Source organism: Sceloporus occidentalis, unplaced genomic scaffold (assembly GCF_023333645.1).
Source record: "Sceloporus occidentalis isolate IW3139 unplaced genomic scaffold, rSceOcc1.0.p SCAF_84, whole genome shotgun sequence".
In the NCBI taxonomy this organism is placed as follows: Eukaryota; Metazoa; Chordata; class Lepidosauria; order Squamata; family Phrynosomatidae; genus Sceloporus; species Sceloporus occidentalis.
In genome coordinates this window covers 3,403,375-3,424,667 of record NW_028317064.1, presented here as the reverse complement: position 1 = coordinate 3,424,667, position 21,293 = coordinate 3,403,375, and the positions used below count along the sequence as shown (strand labels likewise).

Below are 21,293 nucleotides of genomic sequence, written 5' to 3'. Positions count from 1 at the left end.
AAGAGCTACAAAAATGTTAAGTGGTTTATAGGACAAAAATGATCAGGATAGACTAAGGGATCTTAATATGTATAACTTGGGGGAGAGAGGAGACACATTTAAATACTTAAAGGCATGAAACAAAGTACAGGAGACAAGCTTATTTAAAAGGAGGAGCAATGTTAGAACAAGAGGTCATGGTCTGAAACTAGAGGATCAGAGACTTGGGTGTAACATAAGGACGTTCTACTTTACGGAGAGGGTAGTAGATAAACGGAACAGTCTCCCAGAAGAATTTGTGGAGCCCAATGAATTGTTTGATAATGATACGACTGAGTGCTTTCCTCCGTTCTCCGGTTGATTAGCGGTTAAACCTCTCCAAGTCGTGACTTGTCCCCTGATCTGAGCTCTCGAAGCTTAATAATCAGGGGAAGTTACTAAACCGATGAACTTGCTCTGCCAGGATGTGGTGTAAGTTTGTTCGTTACTGTCCGAGTTACAACGTCTTCTTCTTTAAAGATGTTATTCTAGATAGACGAGATATTTATTTAACGGGGTGTTCACTCTTTCCGTTTAGAGGAACAGTCTTTGGAGTTTATTCACTAAGGGAGAGTTTGCAGGTGAGTTCCTCACTTCACTATTCATTATAAAGGGCTGACACTGGCAAGTTTCTCCTGCCCTCTATAATGCATTATTCACTATGTAAGCAGAACTGATCTACATTTACACATTACGCAGGGCTAGCCTGACCTTCGACCTCAACTCTCCAGCACTCTCTTCTACCAACTATCCCTTAAGTGAATAGATCCTTTGGGTCTCTGTTTTTGTATTTGGCAAGACTGCTCCTTTATGTTCTGTCAGACACCCCACAGCCTCTCTGTTTTTTGGGGTTTTTTTTGGTGTTGTCAAACAAAAAAATGGCGCTTTAACCATTTGAGTACCAGGGGCCAGGGCACATTTTCTCCGCTGGGAATTTTTTTTTTTTTTTTTGGTAGTTTTTCAATAGTTAGGAGATAAGATAAATAGTCAACGTTTTAACTAGGGAAATATATATATATATTTTTAGGACAAGTTAAATGATTCATGGATGCTTTGTATATGGCACAAAAACACTATTCCCCCCCCCCCCCCCCTCCAGGATCTCTTATTCCTACCCAGACAGGCAGCTGTACCTTGAATGGGGGCATTATTTTATCTGCAAAGTGTGAAAGGCTGTGAAATAGTTAAATCCCACGTTAATCCGTGTACAATATTTGGTATTTAATGAGCTGGGAACCGATCGTTGCTCGCGCCTCCCTTGGTAAACATGCCTGATACAGTAGGTGCGGGTCACGGCCGAGGACAACGAAGTACCAAACAACCAGAAACCGTTCTTTCTTTGTCTTTGGCAGCTCAGACCTCATCCCGTTGTGGACGCCGCATGATCCAGCGTCGGCTGCTCTCTACTCTCTGCAGGATGACGGAAGAGGCGAAGAAGCTGGCGGGGTGCGCTGCGGTGGATAATCACGTGAAGGTACAGTATGGGGGTTTGGGTTTGTGTGCTGGGGAAGTGCCCAGAACTATACAGATCATTACCGATTTCACTCATTTTAGTAAATAGGATTTCTTATATATAATTTTTTTTTATTATTATTATAATTAAATACCTCCTACTTCCACCCCTTTTTAATTAGTGTCTAGGTTAACATTACATTTGTATTTATTTATTTTACATAGGTCGGATGATAGAACGATCAAAGTGGGACATAGGGAATGATTTAGAAATTCTAGGTTTAATTTAAAAAAAAAACAAAACATATTTTGCAGAATAACCAGGCGCTTGGAATTGGAAGCGGATCCACGATAGTTCATGCGGTGAATCGTCTCGGTATAGTAACATTCTATTCCGTTATTAAATATTAATAACCCGGCTGCGGATGACTTTGTAAGTCCGGTATTTGTTGGTTTTGCGTGATGTGGATACAGGTCCGAGCCTGTTTTGCTTACGCTTATGTGTTTTAGGATTGCTAAGTCTGGGCAACTAATATCCTTGAGAAATGTGCACGTTTTACACCTGTATTGAGTGTATTTTGAGTAATCGCTGCCTCCTGCAAAAAATTAGATCCTCTGAACAAGTCTCCATGTGACGGATGTAATGCAGGCGTGTATAATCATTTTTTTATTTTTTTCCCCCCGATGAAGCTGAAAGGGTGAAACAGGAAAACCTGAACGTTGTCTGTGTGCCGACATCTTTCCAGGTAAAACAGGTTTCCAAAAAATGTAATTAATAATAATAATAATAAAAAAATGTTCTCTATACAAAGCTGCTTAAAATTAGCGCATGAATGTTACATAAAATAACAGGCAACGAGATTCTGTCTCGTAAGAAGTTGCAGACTAATGGAGTTTGGGTTCAGGTCAGACCTAGGGTGTCAATCGAGAGTCCTTGGGGGTTAACTGGCTGATGGCTGCGTTTGGGGGGGTCAAACTTGTATATTAAGTGCTTCCAATTCAACTGATTCAAGCTGTTAAAATTTGATAGTAACAGCAACCTGGATTCATTAACTTCTGAGTTGCCGTTTGTTAACTGGCTCAGCCTGTTACAGGGTCACCGTACCCAAGGCTGGGTACCCCTGTTTGAGGGCTGAGGAATCACCAGTCAGTCCCTCATACGGATAGCACTCAGCTATCCACGGATCATCCAGACCACCATTCGTAGTAAACCAAGAAGAACTCTCTTTATTACAAACACACAGAACTTTATACAATCTCAATGCAATGTGTACCGAACCCAACCCCCAATCCCATCAGCCACATCCCATCACAAATCCCATCATGTATCAGGTGAGGGGATTACAGAATACAATGGGTTCCCCCACCTGTGTTATCCCCCCTGTAGTGCGGGGCAGACAGGGCTGTGCTGGCTGATTAAGAGCCCCAGCCAGATTATAGGATCGTCTCTTTGAAGGCTGGGGCTGAATCCACATCAGTCTCTGGGCCGGTTACACAATAAACACAATATAATATATTACCGGGTCACGGTATACAGAACCGGACACAAAAGTGCTCCGTGACCCGGCTAAACTTCATATGACATATGAGCCGGCTAGCCTGGCCCTGTCACAGATCTCCCCCTTGACCAACGGTCCGGCAGACCAGGCAGATCCACACGGGTCTGCTGCAGGCTGTCCGAGTGGACAAAGTTCAAAGGTGCAGGCCTTAGTTCATGGCCCCCTTTGTCAGAATCATCCATTGAAGGTGGGCCAGGGCCCTGGTTGCCCAAAAGGATAGTCAGTAGTCCTCTGTGAATTGGAGGACGGTCCCAGCTCAGCCGGGGGCACATGGCTATCCCCCTCACCGGGGTAACAGGGGCACCTGGAGACTCTTGCTCCCTAGTCTTGGGAACTGAGTCTGGGGCAGCTGCCAGGCCAGGGTGGTTGCATGGAAGGAAAACCCTGCTGATCGGGCCGGGGGCACTCGGGGAACCAGGGAAACACGTAGAGGTAGTAAGCGAGGCCTCTACCGGGACACTGGAGTGACCTAGGGGACACTCTGGGACAGGAACAGGTGCCCTTGCAGGGTTATTGGCCGAGCTAAGCAGCTCTGCGGGGTACTCAGGGGAATACTCCGGGAAAGGGACAGGTGCCAATACTGGACCACCGGGAGGGTTAAGCAGACCCTCGATCTTCCTCTCTGGGACAGGTGCCTCTGCCTGGGCACGGGGAGAGTCAGAGGAACACTCTGGGACAGTGACCTGGGCTTCTAGGAGGACACTTGGGGAACCAGGGATCACTTCGGAGAACACAGGGATAGGAACCAGGGCCTGCGCCAGGCTACTGAGAGGACCCAGGGAACTCGGCAGCCCCTCTGGCGTCCTCGCTAGGTTAGGGAATGGTGCCTCTACCGGGTCACCGGGGACTTCAGTGGGAACCTCTGGGGCAGTGACCCGGGCTTCTCCCAGGACACTCGGTAAATCAGGGGGACAATCTGGGGCCCTGGCTTCTACGGGCATAGATAAGGGTTTGGTGAGGGGGATTGTGCCCCTTACTCGGGCGTGGGGACAGTCATCTCTTCTGCCGGGGTAGAGCAGCCAGGGTTGTTGGTGAGGACTTGGGTCGGAGCTTTTGGCTTCCTCCTCCGCTTCTTTTTGCTGGTGAGGACCTCGGTTCTTCTCGCCAGGGCAGGGGCCGAGGAGTAGGTGAAGAGGACCTCGGTCCCACTCCCGCAAGTTGTAGTATCATGCTCCCAGTCTCCTTGTAACTCCTGGAGCTCCACTCTCCGCAGCAATTCTTTATAGTCCCTCTCGAGCTGCCATTCCTCTTGGACCAGGCAATCCATAACAGCCTCCAGCTCGGGGGGAATAGCATAAACCAGGACTTCTGCACGGTTGTCCCAGATTGTATCCCTGCGGTACTGGCAGGGGCTTCCGAAGGACGAGTCAAATTGGAAGGCATCATATATCAGTCCTGGGTCGACGGGGCTATACAGCATCAGAGGGTCGCTGTGGTCTTCACCTGCTAACTGCTGGGAGAATCCCTGGTAGCGGCTCTGGAGGTCGAGCTCTGCATATATGAGACCTCTCAATTCTTCTTCCCACTCCGGCAACGGGTTCTCCCCCAGGAGTGGAACTCGTATATCCCACATTGTCCAGTACTGTGCCCAGTATGATTCAAAGTGGGGATGGGAGAAATCATCCCTCCAGTCTGCAAGCGCAGACTCTAACTGCCATTGCTGGTGTTCCAGCTCACACACCTCGGCTGTAACCCGGTCTGTCTCACCCTCTGGTTCTCGGAAGGGTTGGATATCCTGGTATGATATTTTGGGGGTCTGTTCCCCTAGTCTGGGAGATACAGACCCACTCTGGCTCAGTTCCTGGTGACACATTTTAATCACCGCCGTCACTTGCTCCGATGTAGCCCCTCCTGGGTACAGGGATAAGTGCCATAGAATGTTCTTTTGTAGAGCACTCAGTCCTAGGTTCTCCTCTGGGGCATCCTGGTGCCGGTCCATCTCTCTGCAGTCCGCAATCAGAGTAGCCTTTCCTTTGCTACAAACCTCCAGGATCTCTCTTGGTATCTCTCGTCTGCAATCCCAGTTGGTGGTTTGGATTTCACCCAAGTCGTGGGATTCATCCCACCGCTGCCACCAATGTTACAGGGTCACCGTACCCAAGGCTGGGTCCCCCTGTTTGAGGGCTGAGGAATCACCAGTCAGTCCCTCATACGGATAGCACTCAGCTATCCACGGATCATCCAGACCACCATTCGTAGTAAACCAAGAAGAACTCTCTTTATTACAAACACACAGAACTTTATACAATCTCAATGCAATGTGTACCGAACCCAACCCCCAATCCCATCAGCCACATCCCATCACAAATCCCATCAGTATACAGGGGATGTATCAGGTGAGGGGATTACAGAATACAATGGGTTCCCCCACCTGTGTTATCCCCCCTGTAGTGCGGGGCAGACAGGGCTGTGCTGGCAGATTAAGAGCCCCAGCCAGATTATAGGATCGTCTCTTTGAAGGCTGGGGCTGAATCCACATCAGTCTCTGGGCCGGTTACACAATAAACACAATATAATATATTACCGGGTCACGGTATACAGAACCGGACACAAAAGTGCTCCGTGACCCGGCTAAACTTCATATGACATATGAGCCGGCTAGCATGGCCCTGTCACACAGCCTTCTTGCGGAAGTACTCCGAGAAGCCGGAATAATGAAGATGTGGGGAAAGAGAGGTGCGGAAATGCTTCTCTTTATTTAAATCCAACTTCGTTATTATGGCTACTCGGAGTACTTACGTGTGTCTTCTTTCTTCGCCCCCTTCTCTGTGAACCAGGCCTCCAGGAGTACTTCCAGAGAGGCTGTCCCCGTGGCTCTGAGCTTCGACGGAAGTACTCCTGGAGGCCTGGTTCGCAGAGAAGCAGGCGAAGAAAGAAGACACGAAGAGAAGAGGAGGAAAACAGGCGAAACTCTGGTTGGACGTGTGATTACTGCTTTAGCTCCCATGTGGGCCACACTTTAATGTCTGGCGGGCTGCATCTGGCTGCTGGCCGCATGTTGGAGACCCCTGACTTATACACTATCGCGAGCTGCATTTTGATGTTAATTTCATGGATTTCTGCTCCATCTTCATGGAACGTCCAGAGAATTCCTCTATCAAGTTCTAGTTGGGTTCACCCCTAATTCATGTAATATGCAGACATTTTCTGTTTCTCAAATGCTACCAAAAAAGATTTTTTGTGAATTTTTGCAGGCCCGGCAGCTGATTCTTCAGAATGGTCTAACGCTGAGTGATTTGGACAGACACCCTGAGGTAGGCACCGTACCGGACCCTGCTGAATGCAGCAATGTCTCTGTCAATCATTAGATCACCTTCACATCCAAATCTTTCATACAAATAGGTTTATGAATTTTGTGTTAATGCTGGAGGCTTAAAAATGAACGTACCTGACGTGGCTGATATGAAGCCCTCCAGCTGTTTGCGGGAGAGTTGTCTTTTAGCTATTTATCATTAAGTATGAAAGTCCAACCCTCTTCTGCAAAAAGAGCTTGGCTGGCCCTGTATAATGGATAGTTAAATTAGCGAGATTTATTCAAAGTCTTCTGACCTATTGAATTAGCATTAAATAGGGCCAGCTCAGCCCTTCACCCTGGAGAAACTCGCTAGCATCGTCCATTCGTAATGAACCCGGGAAGTGAGAGTTAAAACCACAACTTTCCTGCCAACTCTCGCTTTTAGTAAATAAACAAACTCCTTTTCGCATCTCTGGTGCATTTTAACGTTATGAAACCATGCGGGTTCTGTGTTTTGTGGCTTAAGAGGAAAGGAAACCTTTTCACTGGCACCATATGAAAGTAAGCGTGTGTGCGTATACATGTGTGTGTAAATATTATATATATATGTATATTATACATATTTGTAAAAAATTATATATATTTTTGTATGCATAAATTATTCAGATTTAGAGATTTAAGAATTTGACGCCAAATTTAGAATTGTCTACCATAAAACATTCTCGTTATTTTTTCCATTATTTTTTTAAATAGATATTTCTGCTGCAATTAATATGATTTGTGTAGAATCGTTTTTTGTTTTAATTCTTCTGCGCCCGGCTGGCTTTATTTTAATGTCTCTATTTATACAGCTTGACGTCGCTATCGATGGAGCAGACGAAGTGGATTCTAATCTCAACCTCATCAAAGGAGGAGGGTAAAGTATACGTCTCGTCCTTGGTTACGTTTATCTGGATAACCAACGAAAAGATTCGTCTAGAACTGTTCCTTACGTATCGGATTCTGCACCATAATATGTTTTTATAACCCCAGTCTTACTTAGCTTTTTTTCTACACATATTTCAGGAGTTTTTCTTGGCTTGGTAATGGTGAAAACTAAAAAAAACTGATCATTCCACTGAATTAATCTAAAATACAAATATTTTATTTTCAGTTCTCGTCTATAGGAACTACCCTCAGTTTTTTTTGTTTTTTTTTATATACTTTTCATTTGTGAACCACGGTTTTATCTTAAGATATCACATTAAAAATGTTAATGTAATTTATAACTTATGTGGCTTCTCCAGAATAAGCTTTGTATGTATTTTAACCCCTTGATGACGAGGGCATTCAGCGACACCGAAAAACCCACCCCAGCATGGTCACCAGGGCCATAGTAAGACTTTAAACAAACCAATCCCGTTCCCAGGATCAAAAATACCCTTATTATAACCCCACCCTAAAACATAACTTTTATTAATATGTTTTTGTTAAAAGGTATAACCAAAAAAAGATGTTTAAAAACACAAACACAACAGAAATAATTGAATTATGACCAGTGACACAGGCTTATTAAAAACTCAAGACAAATAGCCCCCTTGACATGTTTCGCTCCTCAGAGCTTCATCAGAGGTCTGAATTATTTCTGTTAGGACTCCAGCCATCAACAGTATATATGATTTGATATTATTAGTGTTACACAGCTGTGGGCATTTGCCCTCATGTTACAGTGACGTATACCTTTCATGGTAGGACTGGTGACACTGGTGTTTTTAAACATCTTTTTTTTTGGTTATACCTTTTAACAAACATATTAATAAAAGTTATGTTTTAGGGTGGGGTTATAATAAGGGTATTTTTGATCCTGGGAACGGGATTGGTTTGTTTTTAGTTGTAACTTACCCTTGTCCCCGCTGGGGCATTATTTTGAATTGCATAGCAAGACTTTGCCTCTCGCAAGATGGTCGGCGCTCATTAAAAACAAACAAGGTCTCAAGAAGGGCTCTCCATGCCGGCCAGAGAACTCTGAGCTCCCCCTGCAGGTTGAGTACAGTTACTGCATTCAACCATGCAAGACAATGCAGCCCAGTTTACCAATCCCAATGTGATTAGTAATAATAATAAATAAAAGTTAAAATAAAAAATGTGGTAAAATGTAAAAATACATCCTCACCATCAGAACCCTCCAGTTCCAGCAAAATGTAGAAGAAAAATGGATATTTTATACAACAAAACAATCTTGTTAAATGACTTAATATGAATGTTTTTCTTCTTCTAGTGAATTATGTTATTATATAAATATCCTCTGCAGGACTAACAGTTTCTTTTCTTTTTCTTTTCATGTTCCAGTGGCTGTTTGACACAGGAAAAAATTGTTGCCGGCTGTGCAAAATCTTTCATTGTCATTGCCGATTACAGGTAAGAGCAACGTCCGACTACACGTCATAGATAGAAAGCTTGCTTTTTTTTTATACAGTAAGTATGTATTGTCTTTGAGTGACATTTTTAACTAGAAGTTCTAATTAATTTTTTTCAATGTTATCAAAGCTGTTCATTCAGCCCTTTAAAGTATTATTTTTACTTTTTATTCTGAAGCAGACCAGAATTACCAGAGAACAAGAGATTTTCTAGATGTGAAGCTAACCTATAAAAAAGAGACTCGGTTACGTCTGTCCTTAAACCAATGTATTTGGCATTATCGTACATTGTTTTGCAAACTACATATTTATTTATAATAAATATTTGTACCGTAAATCCATGTTTATTGGTTGGCTTTGGCTGGGCTAGACTGAAGGCAGTCCTTTCGCTTTTAAGGCTGGATACTACGGTTTTATGGTTGCGTGTGGCTAGGTGGGCTGGAGCGACAGATCCGGCGAGTATCATGCGCCATTGGCCACCGTCCCACCCAGCCATTTGCCCTGTGTGCCAAGATGGCCAAGCCTGGCCTGTGGCAACCTTTGACATAAAACTGTCTACTCCAAGGAAAATCTTCAAAACTATGTATTAATAAGAGTATTTACAAAAGGCAGTTCTCATTTTACAGATGAGTAAAACAATCTAATGGAAAGCAATAGCTATGACCTTTTGATGTTGAGTTTAGAATATCTTTAGGCTGACAGGCAATAAGAGGAAGTGTGTGTGTGTGTGTGTGTGTGTATGTGTGTGTTATACACAAACATGTATTGCTTATGGTCATTTACTCCACCACCCTATTTATATAGAAAAGATTCCAAGAAGTTTGGTGAGCAGTGGAAGAAGGGCATTCCTATTGAAGTTATTCCAATGGCTTATGTGCCGGTCATCAAAGCAATACAAAGCCGCTTCGGTGGGGTCGCCGATCTGAGGATGGCCGTTAGCAAAGCTGTAAGTTTTTCATTACTTATCGTTTACATATCCACCAGTTTCTTTGCAATGGTGATTTAGGTTTCTCACTCAGGATCTGTGTAGCTGATGGGAGAAATGCCTACCTTTTTTAAATATGCCAGAGAGGGTGAGACCCGATAACAGACAGTGCCCATTAACAAAGCTTATTCGTCCTGTGAATATTGAATATGTGCCTTCAGCTTCTCAGCAGACATTTTTATGTTAACCCTGAGTGTCCTTTTCTGTGTGACTCTATGTGCAATGAAAGGTTAAGAGTGGACAGGTGGTTGGCTATTTCTTGCTCCAAGTAAGTTAAAAGAAACTGACCAAGTCTATTCAAGGACCACAATGAGGGGGGTCAGAAGTGATTGATCATCTCAGCTGCAAACATGGTCTTTGACATAAACTGACCATAATAGGATGAATGGTTTTCTGTATCTTTCTGTATGTATATTTCAGGACACTTGCTACGTAGACAGATCTTAGCACGTAGCTCTCTTGTTTGTAAAGGTATATAAGACATGTGTTGTTTTCATTGAGAGAGAGTAGTCTGGCTGATGACACTCCCTCGTGTGCACGAGCAATAAAATCTGCTTATTCAACTCTTTTGGGAAGAATCTGTGTCTCAAAGTTATTGAGCATTCACAGTTGGGGGCTCGTCCGGGATCCCACATTTCGGACTCAGGATCCAGACGGTGCAGACTCACGATCCTTTACCCAACATTGAGCTCATCTGAAAAAAGGTAAGAGGCACCTCTTTTAAAAGAAAGCCTTTAGTGTAAAGTATTGGGTAGAGGATACGGGGGTCGGCCACTGGGTACCTATCTGAATGACGGGATCCATAAGAGTTGAGTAAGTAAGATGCATGCATGTTATTCTATTTTGTATGTTTATAAGAAGTAAGTTATTGTATTGTATGGTACTGTCAGAAGTTGCAACTAAGTTGAGTACATAGCCTAACCCGCTATTGTAGAAGTACATAGCCTAACCCGCTATTGTAGAGTACATAGCCTAACCCGCTATTGTAGAGTACATAGCCTAACCCGCTATTGTAGAAGTGCATAGCCTAACCCGCTATTGTAGAAGTGCATAGCCTAACCCGCTATTGTAGAAGTACATAGCCTAACCCGCTATTGTAGAAGTGCATAGCCTAACCCGCTATTGTAGAGTACATAGCCTAACCCGCTATTGTAGATTTGTGTTTTGTGTAGAGGAGAATAAGATGGGAAATCTTTTCTCCAGAGTTACCCCGGGGTCCCCTCTAGAAACCATGATTAAGAAGCATGGCAAAGAGATGGGAAAATATATGTATAAATGGAAATTAGCCTCAGAATCAGATGAGGATAATTTTTATTGTTGACCCTCACAGGGATCTTTAAATATGGAATCCTTAAAAGGACTCCGTATGACTTTAAAGAAAGACATGTCACATGTCTCCAAAAATGAATGGAGAGTGTTTTGTATGTGGTTTAGGGAAGGTTTCAAAATCTGGAGAAAGCATGATGAGTCTGCTCCACTTGAAAACTCCCAACACCCTCAGGCGGCCGCCAGTTCCCTTTATCCTGTTAGGAAGAAGGAAACTGATAAAAAACTGCAGAAAGAATCTCAGAATGTTGTACTTGTTGATAAGTTATATCCTCCATTGCTTACTAACAATGATATGACTATTGATGATTTGATATTTAATCCTCCCCCTTATAATCATGTTGCCCCTGGAGCTGATGCTCCTGTCCTCATTCCTGAACCTGTTCTCACCCCTCCCCATTCTGTCCCAACACCCTTTTCATCTCTATCACCCTTATCCCAATCTACTGCTTCCCCTCCTCCTCTGCACCCAATTTCCCCTCCTCCTTCTACTGATGTTAAACATCCATATGATTTAAGAAATACAGATAAAACTGTTAAAGTAAAACAGATTGCTTCGAGCACAGAAAGCATGTATCCTATGAGAGAAATAGGACAAATGGATAATGCTGGTGTTCCCTTTACCATTCATCACCCTTGGGCACCGGGAGAACTGTTAGTTCTAAAACAACAATTTCCCCGTCCTGGAGATGATATTACTAAATTTTGTGATGTTTTGAAAGGACTGATGACTGCTTATGACCCTGTTAAACGAGATTATGATCAATTGTGGCAGATTATTTTAACCAGTGCAGTTTACTTGTTTTAAAGCAGCGTTTCCTAAAGTAGTACATGATTTTAATTGGGATACAGATGTTGAATTGGTAGAGCGCAATGCTGCCGCACGCAAGACATTGAATGATAATATTATTAAAGCTTTTGTTGAAGGATTTCCTCAGAACACTGACTGGACTAAGATTAACACTGCTTCACAGGGTAAAAATGAAAGTGTTGAAGAGTTTGCGGATAGAGTTAAAAAGTTGGTGAAAGCATATAGTGGTGTGAATGACCCAGAGAGAAACGCAGAACCTATGATAGTTGCTGCATTTGTGAAAGGATTGTTACCAGAGGTAAAGAAGGGAGTAAAAAGAGTGGTGATTGGTTGGGAAGAGAAGAGTTTAAAAGATGTGGTCTCTGCTGCAAAGCATTTTGAGAAATATAAAGAGGATTCTAGAGAAAGGCAGAGAGTTGCTGAAGTTAAGGAGTATAGAGCTGCAATGAGAGCAGTGGTCTCTGCTTCACAGCCTGTGGCTGGAGGGGGAAGTACTGATCAGTTGGTGCAGCAACCTGGAGGAAACGTGACATGTTATAATTGTGGCAAACTTGGTCATATGGCTAGGAATTGCAAATTCCCAAAAAAGAATGTGAATAATGGTGAAGGTTATAGCTTTGACAGACGGCAGTTCTCTAGTGCAACCGGTTAACAGAGAGCAAAGTGGGTACCCCCACTATACAGACAGGACAGTAATGTACGAGATTGACTAGTTAACACTGATACCCATGCTCCTGCTGTTTCTGACTCATTCCCCACTATAACGGCTGAAGATGAAGGCCCATTTATTAAAGCAAAGGTACAAGGTAAAATACTGAAATTTTTGGTAGACACCGGAGCTCACCGCTCCTGTCTGTCTAAAGACTGGATAGGGAAATTTCCCTTAAACTCAGATCTGCCAGTTCTTGTAAAAGGTGTTGGTGACAAAGCAATTCCTCACCCTGTTTCTCAGCCTCTAAACTTTCAATTGGCAGGAATAAATTTACAAGTAAAATTTCTCGTAAGCCCCACTTGTCCCATAAATTTACTAGGAAAGGACTTGTTGTGTGATATGGGTTGTACCATTTCTTGCACTCCTAATGGCCATATTGTTTTAGAACTTCCTGAGTATGAGGAATTGTATTTGGGTAGATTAGAAGAAGTGATCAAAGATAGAAAATCAATGTCTACGATTGATTTTGATATTGCATATCCACTGACAGAGCAGGTTACAAATGATATATGGAAAGGGCTACCTGAATGGATATGGGCAGTCCCAGGTGATTCTGCAGGGTTGATTTGGGAAGAACCCCCGGTTAAAATAAAATTAAAACCAGGTGTCAGTTTACCCAGAGTTAATCAATATCCTCTCAGCAGAACTGCTTTGGAGGGCATTGTCCCTGTGGTACAAGAATTGTTGCATCAAGGAATAATTGTTCCTACCACTAGTCCTTGTAATACTCCGATTTTGCCTGTTGTAAAGCCAGGTTCTGATCCCCCTAAATATAGGTTTGTACAGGATCTGAGAGCTGTAAATGCAGTTGTTCAGCCCATTTTCCCTGTTGTTCCTAACCCTACTACTATCCTGTCCTCTATCCCTTCAGAGGCTAAATATTTCACTGTAATTGATCTAAGTTCTGCTTTCTTTAGCATACCTTTGCATAAAGACAGTCAGTATCTATTTGCATTTACATATCAAGGGCAACAATATACGTGGACACGTATACCCCAAGGCTACACTGAAAGCCCGGCCCTATTTTCACAGGCATTGAGACGAAATCTTAGTGACCTCGTTCTCCCTGGTGGCTCCACACTTATTCAGTATGTGGATGATTTACTTGTCACATCCCCTACTGAAGAAGTTTGTGTTGCAGATTCCTTTCATCTGTTGCAGGAGCTGGCTAGGAAAGGACATAAAGTGAACAAACAGAAATTGCAGTGGTGTCTCCCTGAAGTTAAATACTTAGGACAGCTTATTTCCCATGGTTATAGGTCTATCTTCCCTGATAGATTGACCCCTATTATCAATTGTCCAGTGCCCCGTACAAAGAAACAAGTACGTGCTTTTCTGGGAATGGCAGGATACTGTAGACAATGGATACCTAATTTTTCTGCCCTCTCTAGTCCACTGGTTCAACTAACCAGGAAGGACGTTTCTGAACCAGTCCCTTGGGATGCAGAAACTGAAGAGTCCTTTATTTCTTTGAAAAAGGCTCTTTGTGAGGCCCCTGCCCTGGGTCTTCCAAATTACAATCTAACTTTTACTCTATTTTGTCATGAGTCCGAAGGACAAGCCACAGGCGTATTGACACAAGTACATGGGGGTCAACAAAGACCTATTGCTTACTACAGTACACCTTTGGATGCAGTAGCTCAAGGTTTCACCCCGTGTCTTAAAGCAGTAGCGGCTGCTGCTGTTTTAGTGGATCAATGTCAGAGTATAGTACAGGGACATGACCTTCATGTCATGGTACCTCATGCTGTATCAGCACTACTATTGCGAAGGTCCACCCAATTGACTAACAGTAGACTGACTAAATATGAAGTGATTTTGCAGGGTACTGCAAATGTAACAATACATAGGTGTTCTATCTTGAACCCTGCTACTTTACTGCCTACAGATTTGGTAGTTCAAGATCACGACTGTTTAGAAATCACAGACATACAACAGAAACCTAGAGATCAGCTATATGAAACACCTTTTACAGATGCTGATCTAAATTTGTTTGTAGATGGCTCATCCTTCATTGACCCAAAAGGACAAAGAAGGACTGGCTATGCAGTTGTTGACTGTTTTCAGGTGATTGAGTCAGGACCTTTACCTGCTAATTCGAGTTGGTGGCCCTCACTAGAGCATGTATATTAGCTACAGGAAAGAAAGTGAACATATATACCGATTCTAGATATGCCTTTGGAGTTGTGCATGATTTTGGTGCCATCTGGCGATTGCGAGGTTACCTTACTTCATCAGGTTCCCCTATTCTTAACCATACACATGTAAAAGCATTGTTAGATGCTCTCATGATGCCTAGTGCAATAGCTGTAATTAAAATTGCAGCTCATACCAAGGGCACTGATGCAGAATCGAAAGGCAATGAGTTAGCTGATAAATCTGCTAAAGAAGCGGCAGGCTTGCCCTTCACATAACTTTTTCAAGGAGCTGCTAATGCAGACCCCACCTCACTAACAATTCCCATTTGATTTAAAGAAATTTTATTCCCAAATTGATGAGAAAACTCAGCAATATTGGGAACAAAAGGGAGGAGTGGAAGAAAATGGTTTTTACCTCCTGATTTGGCTCCCTATATTATCAGACTAGTGCATAGCCTGAGTCATGTGTCTAGTGAAGCAATGATAAAAGCTATACTAGCTGATTGATGGGCCCCAGGTATACGGCCCCTTGTTAAAGAATATTGTGAACAATGTGTTATTTGTCAACAGCACAATGTGGGTAAACGAGTACAACTATAAGGGCATGGGAAGACTCCGTGTCCCATGGGACCCTTTAGAAGTTTGCAAATTGACTTTATTGAAATGCCAAGATCTTTGTATTATAAATACGTCCTTGTTATTGTGTGTACATATTCCCGCTGGATAGAAGCCTACCCATGCCAACGTGCAGAGGCAAGAACAGTAGCAAAGAAACTACTACAGGAATTTATTCCTAGATATGGTATACCTCTGCACATCTTTTCAGATCAAGGAACGCACTTTACTGCTGATATAGTACAGGAGCTTGCTAGAGTTTTAGGTATTGTGTACCATCTGCATTGTCCATATCACCCTCAGAGTGCAGGAAAAGTAGAAAGAGCTAATGGAGTCTTAAAAAATAAGATTAGCAAAATATGCGCAGAAACTCATATTCTCTGGCCAGAAGCTTTACCCTTAGCATTAATGTCTATGCGAAACTCAGTTCATGCAGCCATATAAAGCTTTTCCCAACTCCAAGGAAATCAACAAGTTAGTCCTCCAACAGGCACAATAATCCTAGCTGACTAACCTACGTGGGAAAGCCGAGAAAGGCCAAGAGGCCACTCGTGAAACCATGCAGCAAAATATTGGAAAAGCCGAAAGAAAGATCTAAATGTTTTTTTTTTTGCATGTCTTGTTAGATTTTTATGGGATTGTGCATGTTGGTAGAATTCCCTTTATCAGTCTAATAAGAAGTGGTCAACTCTATTGTCAGATACAAAAGGGAGGATATTAGAGTACCATGGGAGAGGGATGGTTTGTATTTTGACATAGGCAGAATGTTTTGTGGAGCTTCGGGTATGGATCAGTCATGTTGGGTGTGTGGGTTTGTTCCACATGCTGCGGACGCTCCCTGTGTTGGGTGTCCCTGTGCCAGGTCGGGGGTTTCACAGGAACTAGGTAATGGGTTTAGTTTTATAAAGCGATGAGGAATGGGATCCATTTGGCCTTGAAAGATGGTTCGGTTCACTTGGAGCAAAACTGGTGACTGGTATGATTGTGGCTTTGTTTGTTATTGTATGTGTGTGTATGTTTTCTTTCTACTAATTAAGTCGCTGAGTGTAAAGTGTACTGGCACTAGCCACGCAATGCCTTTGTTGGAAGGTGAAGAATTCCCCCGATTTTAAAGATCTGGAAACTCTGGATGACACATTGTATGATGATCCACATGAAAAGGAATTAATGGACGCATGGTTCACTATGCAACAAGCTCCATCTCGTCCAAATACAAATTATTGATTACTTAACAGGATCTGTTAAGAATAAAAAGGGAGGACTGTGAATATTGAATATGTGCCTTCAGCTTCTCAGCAGACATTTTTATGTTAACCCTGAGTGTCCTTTTCTGTGTGACTCTATGTGCAATGAAAGGTTAAGAGTGGACAGGTGGTTGGCTATTTCTTGCTCCAAGTAAGTTAAAAGAAACTGACCAAGTCTATTCAAGGACCACAATGAGGGGGGTCAGAAGTGATTGATCATCTCAGCTGCAAACATGGTCTTTGACATAAACTGACCATAATAGGATGAATGGTTTTCTGTATCTTTCTGTATGTATATTTCAGGACACTTGCTACGTAGACAGATCTTAGCACGTAGCTCTCTTGTTTGTAAAGGTATATAAGACATGTGTTGTTTTCATTGAGAGAGAGTAGTCTGGCTGATGACACTCCCTCGTGTGCACGAGCAATAAAATCTGCTTATTCAACTCTTTTGGGAAGAATCTGTGTCTCAAAGTTATTGAGCATTCACAGTCCCATTAACAAAATTCTCCATCAGTGTATCAGGCTAGCGCTGCCCAATTGAAAATGTGAAAAATAACGGTGTGTTAAAATGAAAACTGATTTTCTTTTACTTTTTCTCCCCAGGGCCCGGTGGTTACAGATAACGGGAATTTCCTTTTAGACTGGAAATTCGATAAGGTGTATGATTGGAATATTGTCAATACAGCAATCAAAATGATACCAGGTGATTTTTTTTTTATTTTTTTTTTGTTTGTTTTCCTCACTCCCCCTCTCCTCTTTTCTCTCTTCTCTCCCTCTCCTATGAAATAGAAGGGTCCTTCACTATTTAGAAGGTGGGCACAAAAAAACACCATATGATAAGTGTATCAATTGTGAAAGGTGAGGTATGTCATGTATTATATATATATATATATATATATATGTACAGAATAGGACACTAAAATATTTTGGGATCTTCTACAATGATTAAAATATTTTAATTTCAAATAGTTTTTGGGTTTTCTAAACTGTATGTAATATATATGTCCACTAGATGGCGACACATTTCTGTGTATGAGCTGATATTCTTTTCTGGAGCCCTGAACTTCTGTGAATTGTGTTAGAGCGTTACCAAGTAATGCTATATTATTTATTATTACTATTATTGTGTTATACGGCTATAACACAGTAAACCAGGCATGTCTGACCAACTGGAGTGGATTTATGTAAATGCTGAAAGGAGGTGATGTGTTTTTCTATTTTATATAAATCAATAATTATATATGTTTTTAATAATAATGTGTGTGTGTATATATATATATATATATATATATATATATATATATATATATATTACCGTATTTGCTTGATTATAAGAGAAGATTTTTTTCAGAGCAGATGCTCTGAAAAATATCCGTCGTCTTATATTCGAGGTCGTCTTCTAATCAGACCTCGAATAGAGGTCTGATTACAAGACTAAGATCCAGAATCCTGCAGCGCTGCAGGGGACCTGGATCCTATGCTCTCTGGTAACCTCCACTGCTGCTGGCACTTCCGCCGAGGCTTCTATGACGGAGCACCGGGGTAACATGACGTTTACATGAAGTTTACATATGAATTAATATTTACTAGTAAAACTTTTTTCTTATAGGGTAGTCTTGTATTTTCAGTCAGGCTTTTTCTTTTGCAGAAATACAATGTGTGTGTATATATAACAAAAGATATAGTATGTAACGCACTCTCTTGACAGTGCCCGGGTGCTAGCAATCCAAAAAGTGTATACAGCATGCAAATAAAGTTGATGCACTCAGTGGGTCTTCTTTTTATAAAGTTTATCGGCTTAGTGAAGGTCCGAGAAAGCCGATAAACTTTATAAAAAGAAGACCCACTGAGTGCATTAACTTTATTTGCATTTATATATATATATATATATATATATATACACCGTATTTGCCTGAATATAGGCCGCACTTTTCCCCCCACTTTAAGTCTTTAAAGTGGGGGTGCGGCCTATATTCGGAGTCTAGCGCAGGAATGCGCAATTCGTATCACCCGACGCCCGGGACATGCAGTTCCTGGCACCGGGCAGGCAGCACGGTTAGGATACAGATCCCCCGCAGCGCTGCAGGGGACCTGCATCCTACTCTCCGATACGCTGAGACAGCCTCCCCTGCCAGCACTTCCCACGGGGGGAGTGCCGGCACAGGAGGTTGTCTAAGCGCATCGTGCAGACGTTCACCGGCTGCGCCGATGTGAGCGTAAACGACCTCCACTGCCGGCACGCCTGCACGATGTGCTTTAACAATATGGGAAGTCCCGGCAAGGGAGATTGTTAAAGCACATCGTGCAGATGCGCCGGCGGCCGAGGTCGTTTACGCTCACATCGCCGCAGCCGGTGAACGTCTGCGTGATGTGCTTTAACAATCTCCCTTGCCGGCACTTCCCACGGCGGAAGTGCCGGCACCGGAAGTTGTTTACGCGTATTGCGTAGGTGTCCCCCGCCGGCCCCGCAAGACACCGGGAGTCTGCTTTGGTAAGTCTAGGGGTGCATATCTTGGGGGAGGGCAGGGTGGCAGCATATCTGGGGTGGGCAGAGTGGCAGCATATCTATTCTGTGTGGTTTTTTTGTTTTTGTTTTTTTGTTTTGTTTTTTTAATAAGAATTTTTCTTTAGGAAAGCACCTAATTTTTAGTCAGCGGCCTATATTCGGTTCGGGTGCGGCCTATAATCGAGCCAATACGATCGAAGGGCTGAGCTGGAATAATGCATAGCTCAATGTTTATGGAGACTTTGATGAAGTCTTGTTAATTTACCCATATATTATACAAGGTCACATATTATACATTATCACAGTTTTGTTCTTTCTCCAACATGTTTTTTTATTTTAATTTTTTAAGATTTATTTAATATATAGAAGTCCCTAACAAAACTGGGGCCATGATTGTTTAAGATGGTGTGCTCTGAATCCCCCTCCTATCTTAGACGTTCCATGCGTTCCCTGAAAAAAAATGTACAAAATAATTCACTCTAGCCCATGCAGTATAGAATTGTGCATATGTATAATATATTGTTGCAGGATAGCCACGAAAATAGCCATCTGGATACACTTTTCTGGTGATTTATTCAGGTTCAACAGTACTTGTGTTTTAAAAGTGTAAAAAAACAACAAAAATCCCACTCTGGGCACAGTTATTGGACAGTAATTCTGTCTATCAAATGGCCACCTCCAATTTAATCTATTAACCCTATTATACGGGGGAGAAAAATAAGAAGCTTAACTCTGCCTATACAGTATATACATATAATTACACACACTAAATGGACAACATTTTTTGGACCCCTGACCGTTATGCCAAGAGGGACTTTTGATGATACTGCATTCTAAATACACAGACATTAATATTCCGTGAGAATTTTCGCCCATTCATCCAGTAGAGCGTTTGTGAGGAGAGACAATAATGTCGGACGAGACGCCCGGCTCGCAGTTATAATATAGTTTTCATATATGCATTGGACACTTGGCGTGCTCCATGGGGATTAAAATACAAAGAAAAAGATATTTATATATATTAATTTTTTTAATAAAAAAAAAAATAAAATATTTCAGAAGATGCAATTATGTAGCAATACAGAAAATAATGCAAATATGCTGTATACATTATCACAAAACGATTGGGTAGATGCTACCGCTATAGGGTGTGTGTCATGTGACTTTCTGTGGGTTAACGTGGCCTTGTAATGACCAATCCGCGTGTTACAGCAGTCGTTGTGAGTAGTTGTAATATGTGTCACCAGTCCAGGTGCGTCTCCGGAGAGGGCATTTCTCAGCCTCCGCGTGATTCCATTTCATGTTCTTCTCGCCACCAGAGATGAAACCGATTCTAGTCTAATAACACGCGCTTTGCTTCTTTCATGGAAATTATTGTAATGCTTTAATGGAAATTTTGAAGCTCTGCATCTGCTGTGTGTGTGTGTGTGTGTGTATATGTGTCTGTGTGTGTGTGTATATGTGTGTATATATATATATATATATATATATATATATATATATACACCTATTAGGTGTAACTATCATTTTAATATTTCCGTGCTTCCTCTTAGTATATGACTGATTTTTGAAGTACATTACTGTTCAAAAGTTTGGGTCGCTTTCCTTATTTATAAAAGAAAAGCCATTTTTTTTTCATCCATTAAAATAACATGAAATGAATCAGAAATCCAGCGCAGAGAGGGTTAAAGTTGTAAATAATGTTGAAACGGCTGATTTTTTTTTTTTATATTTTTTTTTTAATGGAATATCCTAAGCGTAAGCGTACAGAGACTCTTTATCACTCCCATCACTCCTGTATTCTATTGGCCCTTTATCACTCCCATCACTCCTATGTTCCAATGGTGCATTGTGTTAACTGATCCAAGTTTAAGTTCAAATAAGATTGATTTAAAGCATAAAAGAAAAAATAATTCAAAAATATAACTTGTTACCTCTAGGTGTATTGTTTTTTTTTTATTATTGATCCTGAATTTTAGGATTATAAACTAATTGAACCTTCTGTTACAGTCAAGGCTTTTCTATGTGGCGTTTTGTTAAATGGCGGGGTTTCTTTGTCATTGGCGTTCCTCCGGTATGCCACATTCTATGTCGGAGTTCATTTTATGGAGTTATTCCTAAAGATTTACTTCTCAGTGTGTTCTGTCCTCTTCAGTAAATGTTTCCTGATCGATGGCTTTTGCTCTTTCTCCCAGGGGTGGTGGACACCGGGCTCTTCATTAACATGGCAGAGAGAGTCTATTTTGGAATGGCAGACGGCACCGTCACTGTCCGCGATAAACCTGCGAGCTAA

At 42.1% G+C, this 21,293-nt stretch overlaps 1 protein-coding gene across 1 annotated transcript; it reads left to right on the top strand.

The window, feature by feature from the left end:
- The first annotated feature begins 1,426 nt into the window (after positions 1-1,426).
- On the top strand, positions 1,427-21,293 carry RPIA (ribose 5-phosphate isomerase A). The gene is made up of 9 exons (XM_089495816.1): positions 1,427-1,492; positions 1,786-1,846; positions 2,161-2,216; positions 6,224-6,283; positions 7,116-7,180; positions 8,593-8,661; positions 9,465-9,606; positions 17,098-17,197; positions 21,196-21,293. The coding sequence occupies exons 1-9, from the start codon at positions 1,436-1,438 to the stop codon at positions 21,291-21,293; spliced, it is 708 nt and encodes a 235-aa protein (XP_089351942.1). The 5' UTR covers positions 1,427-1,435.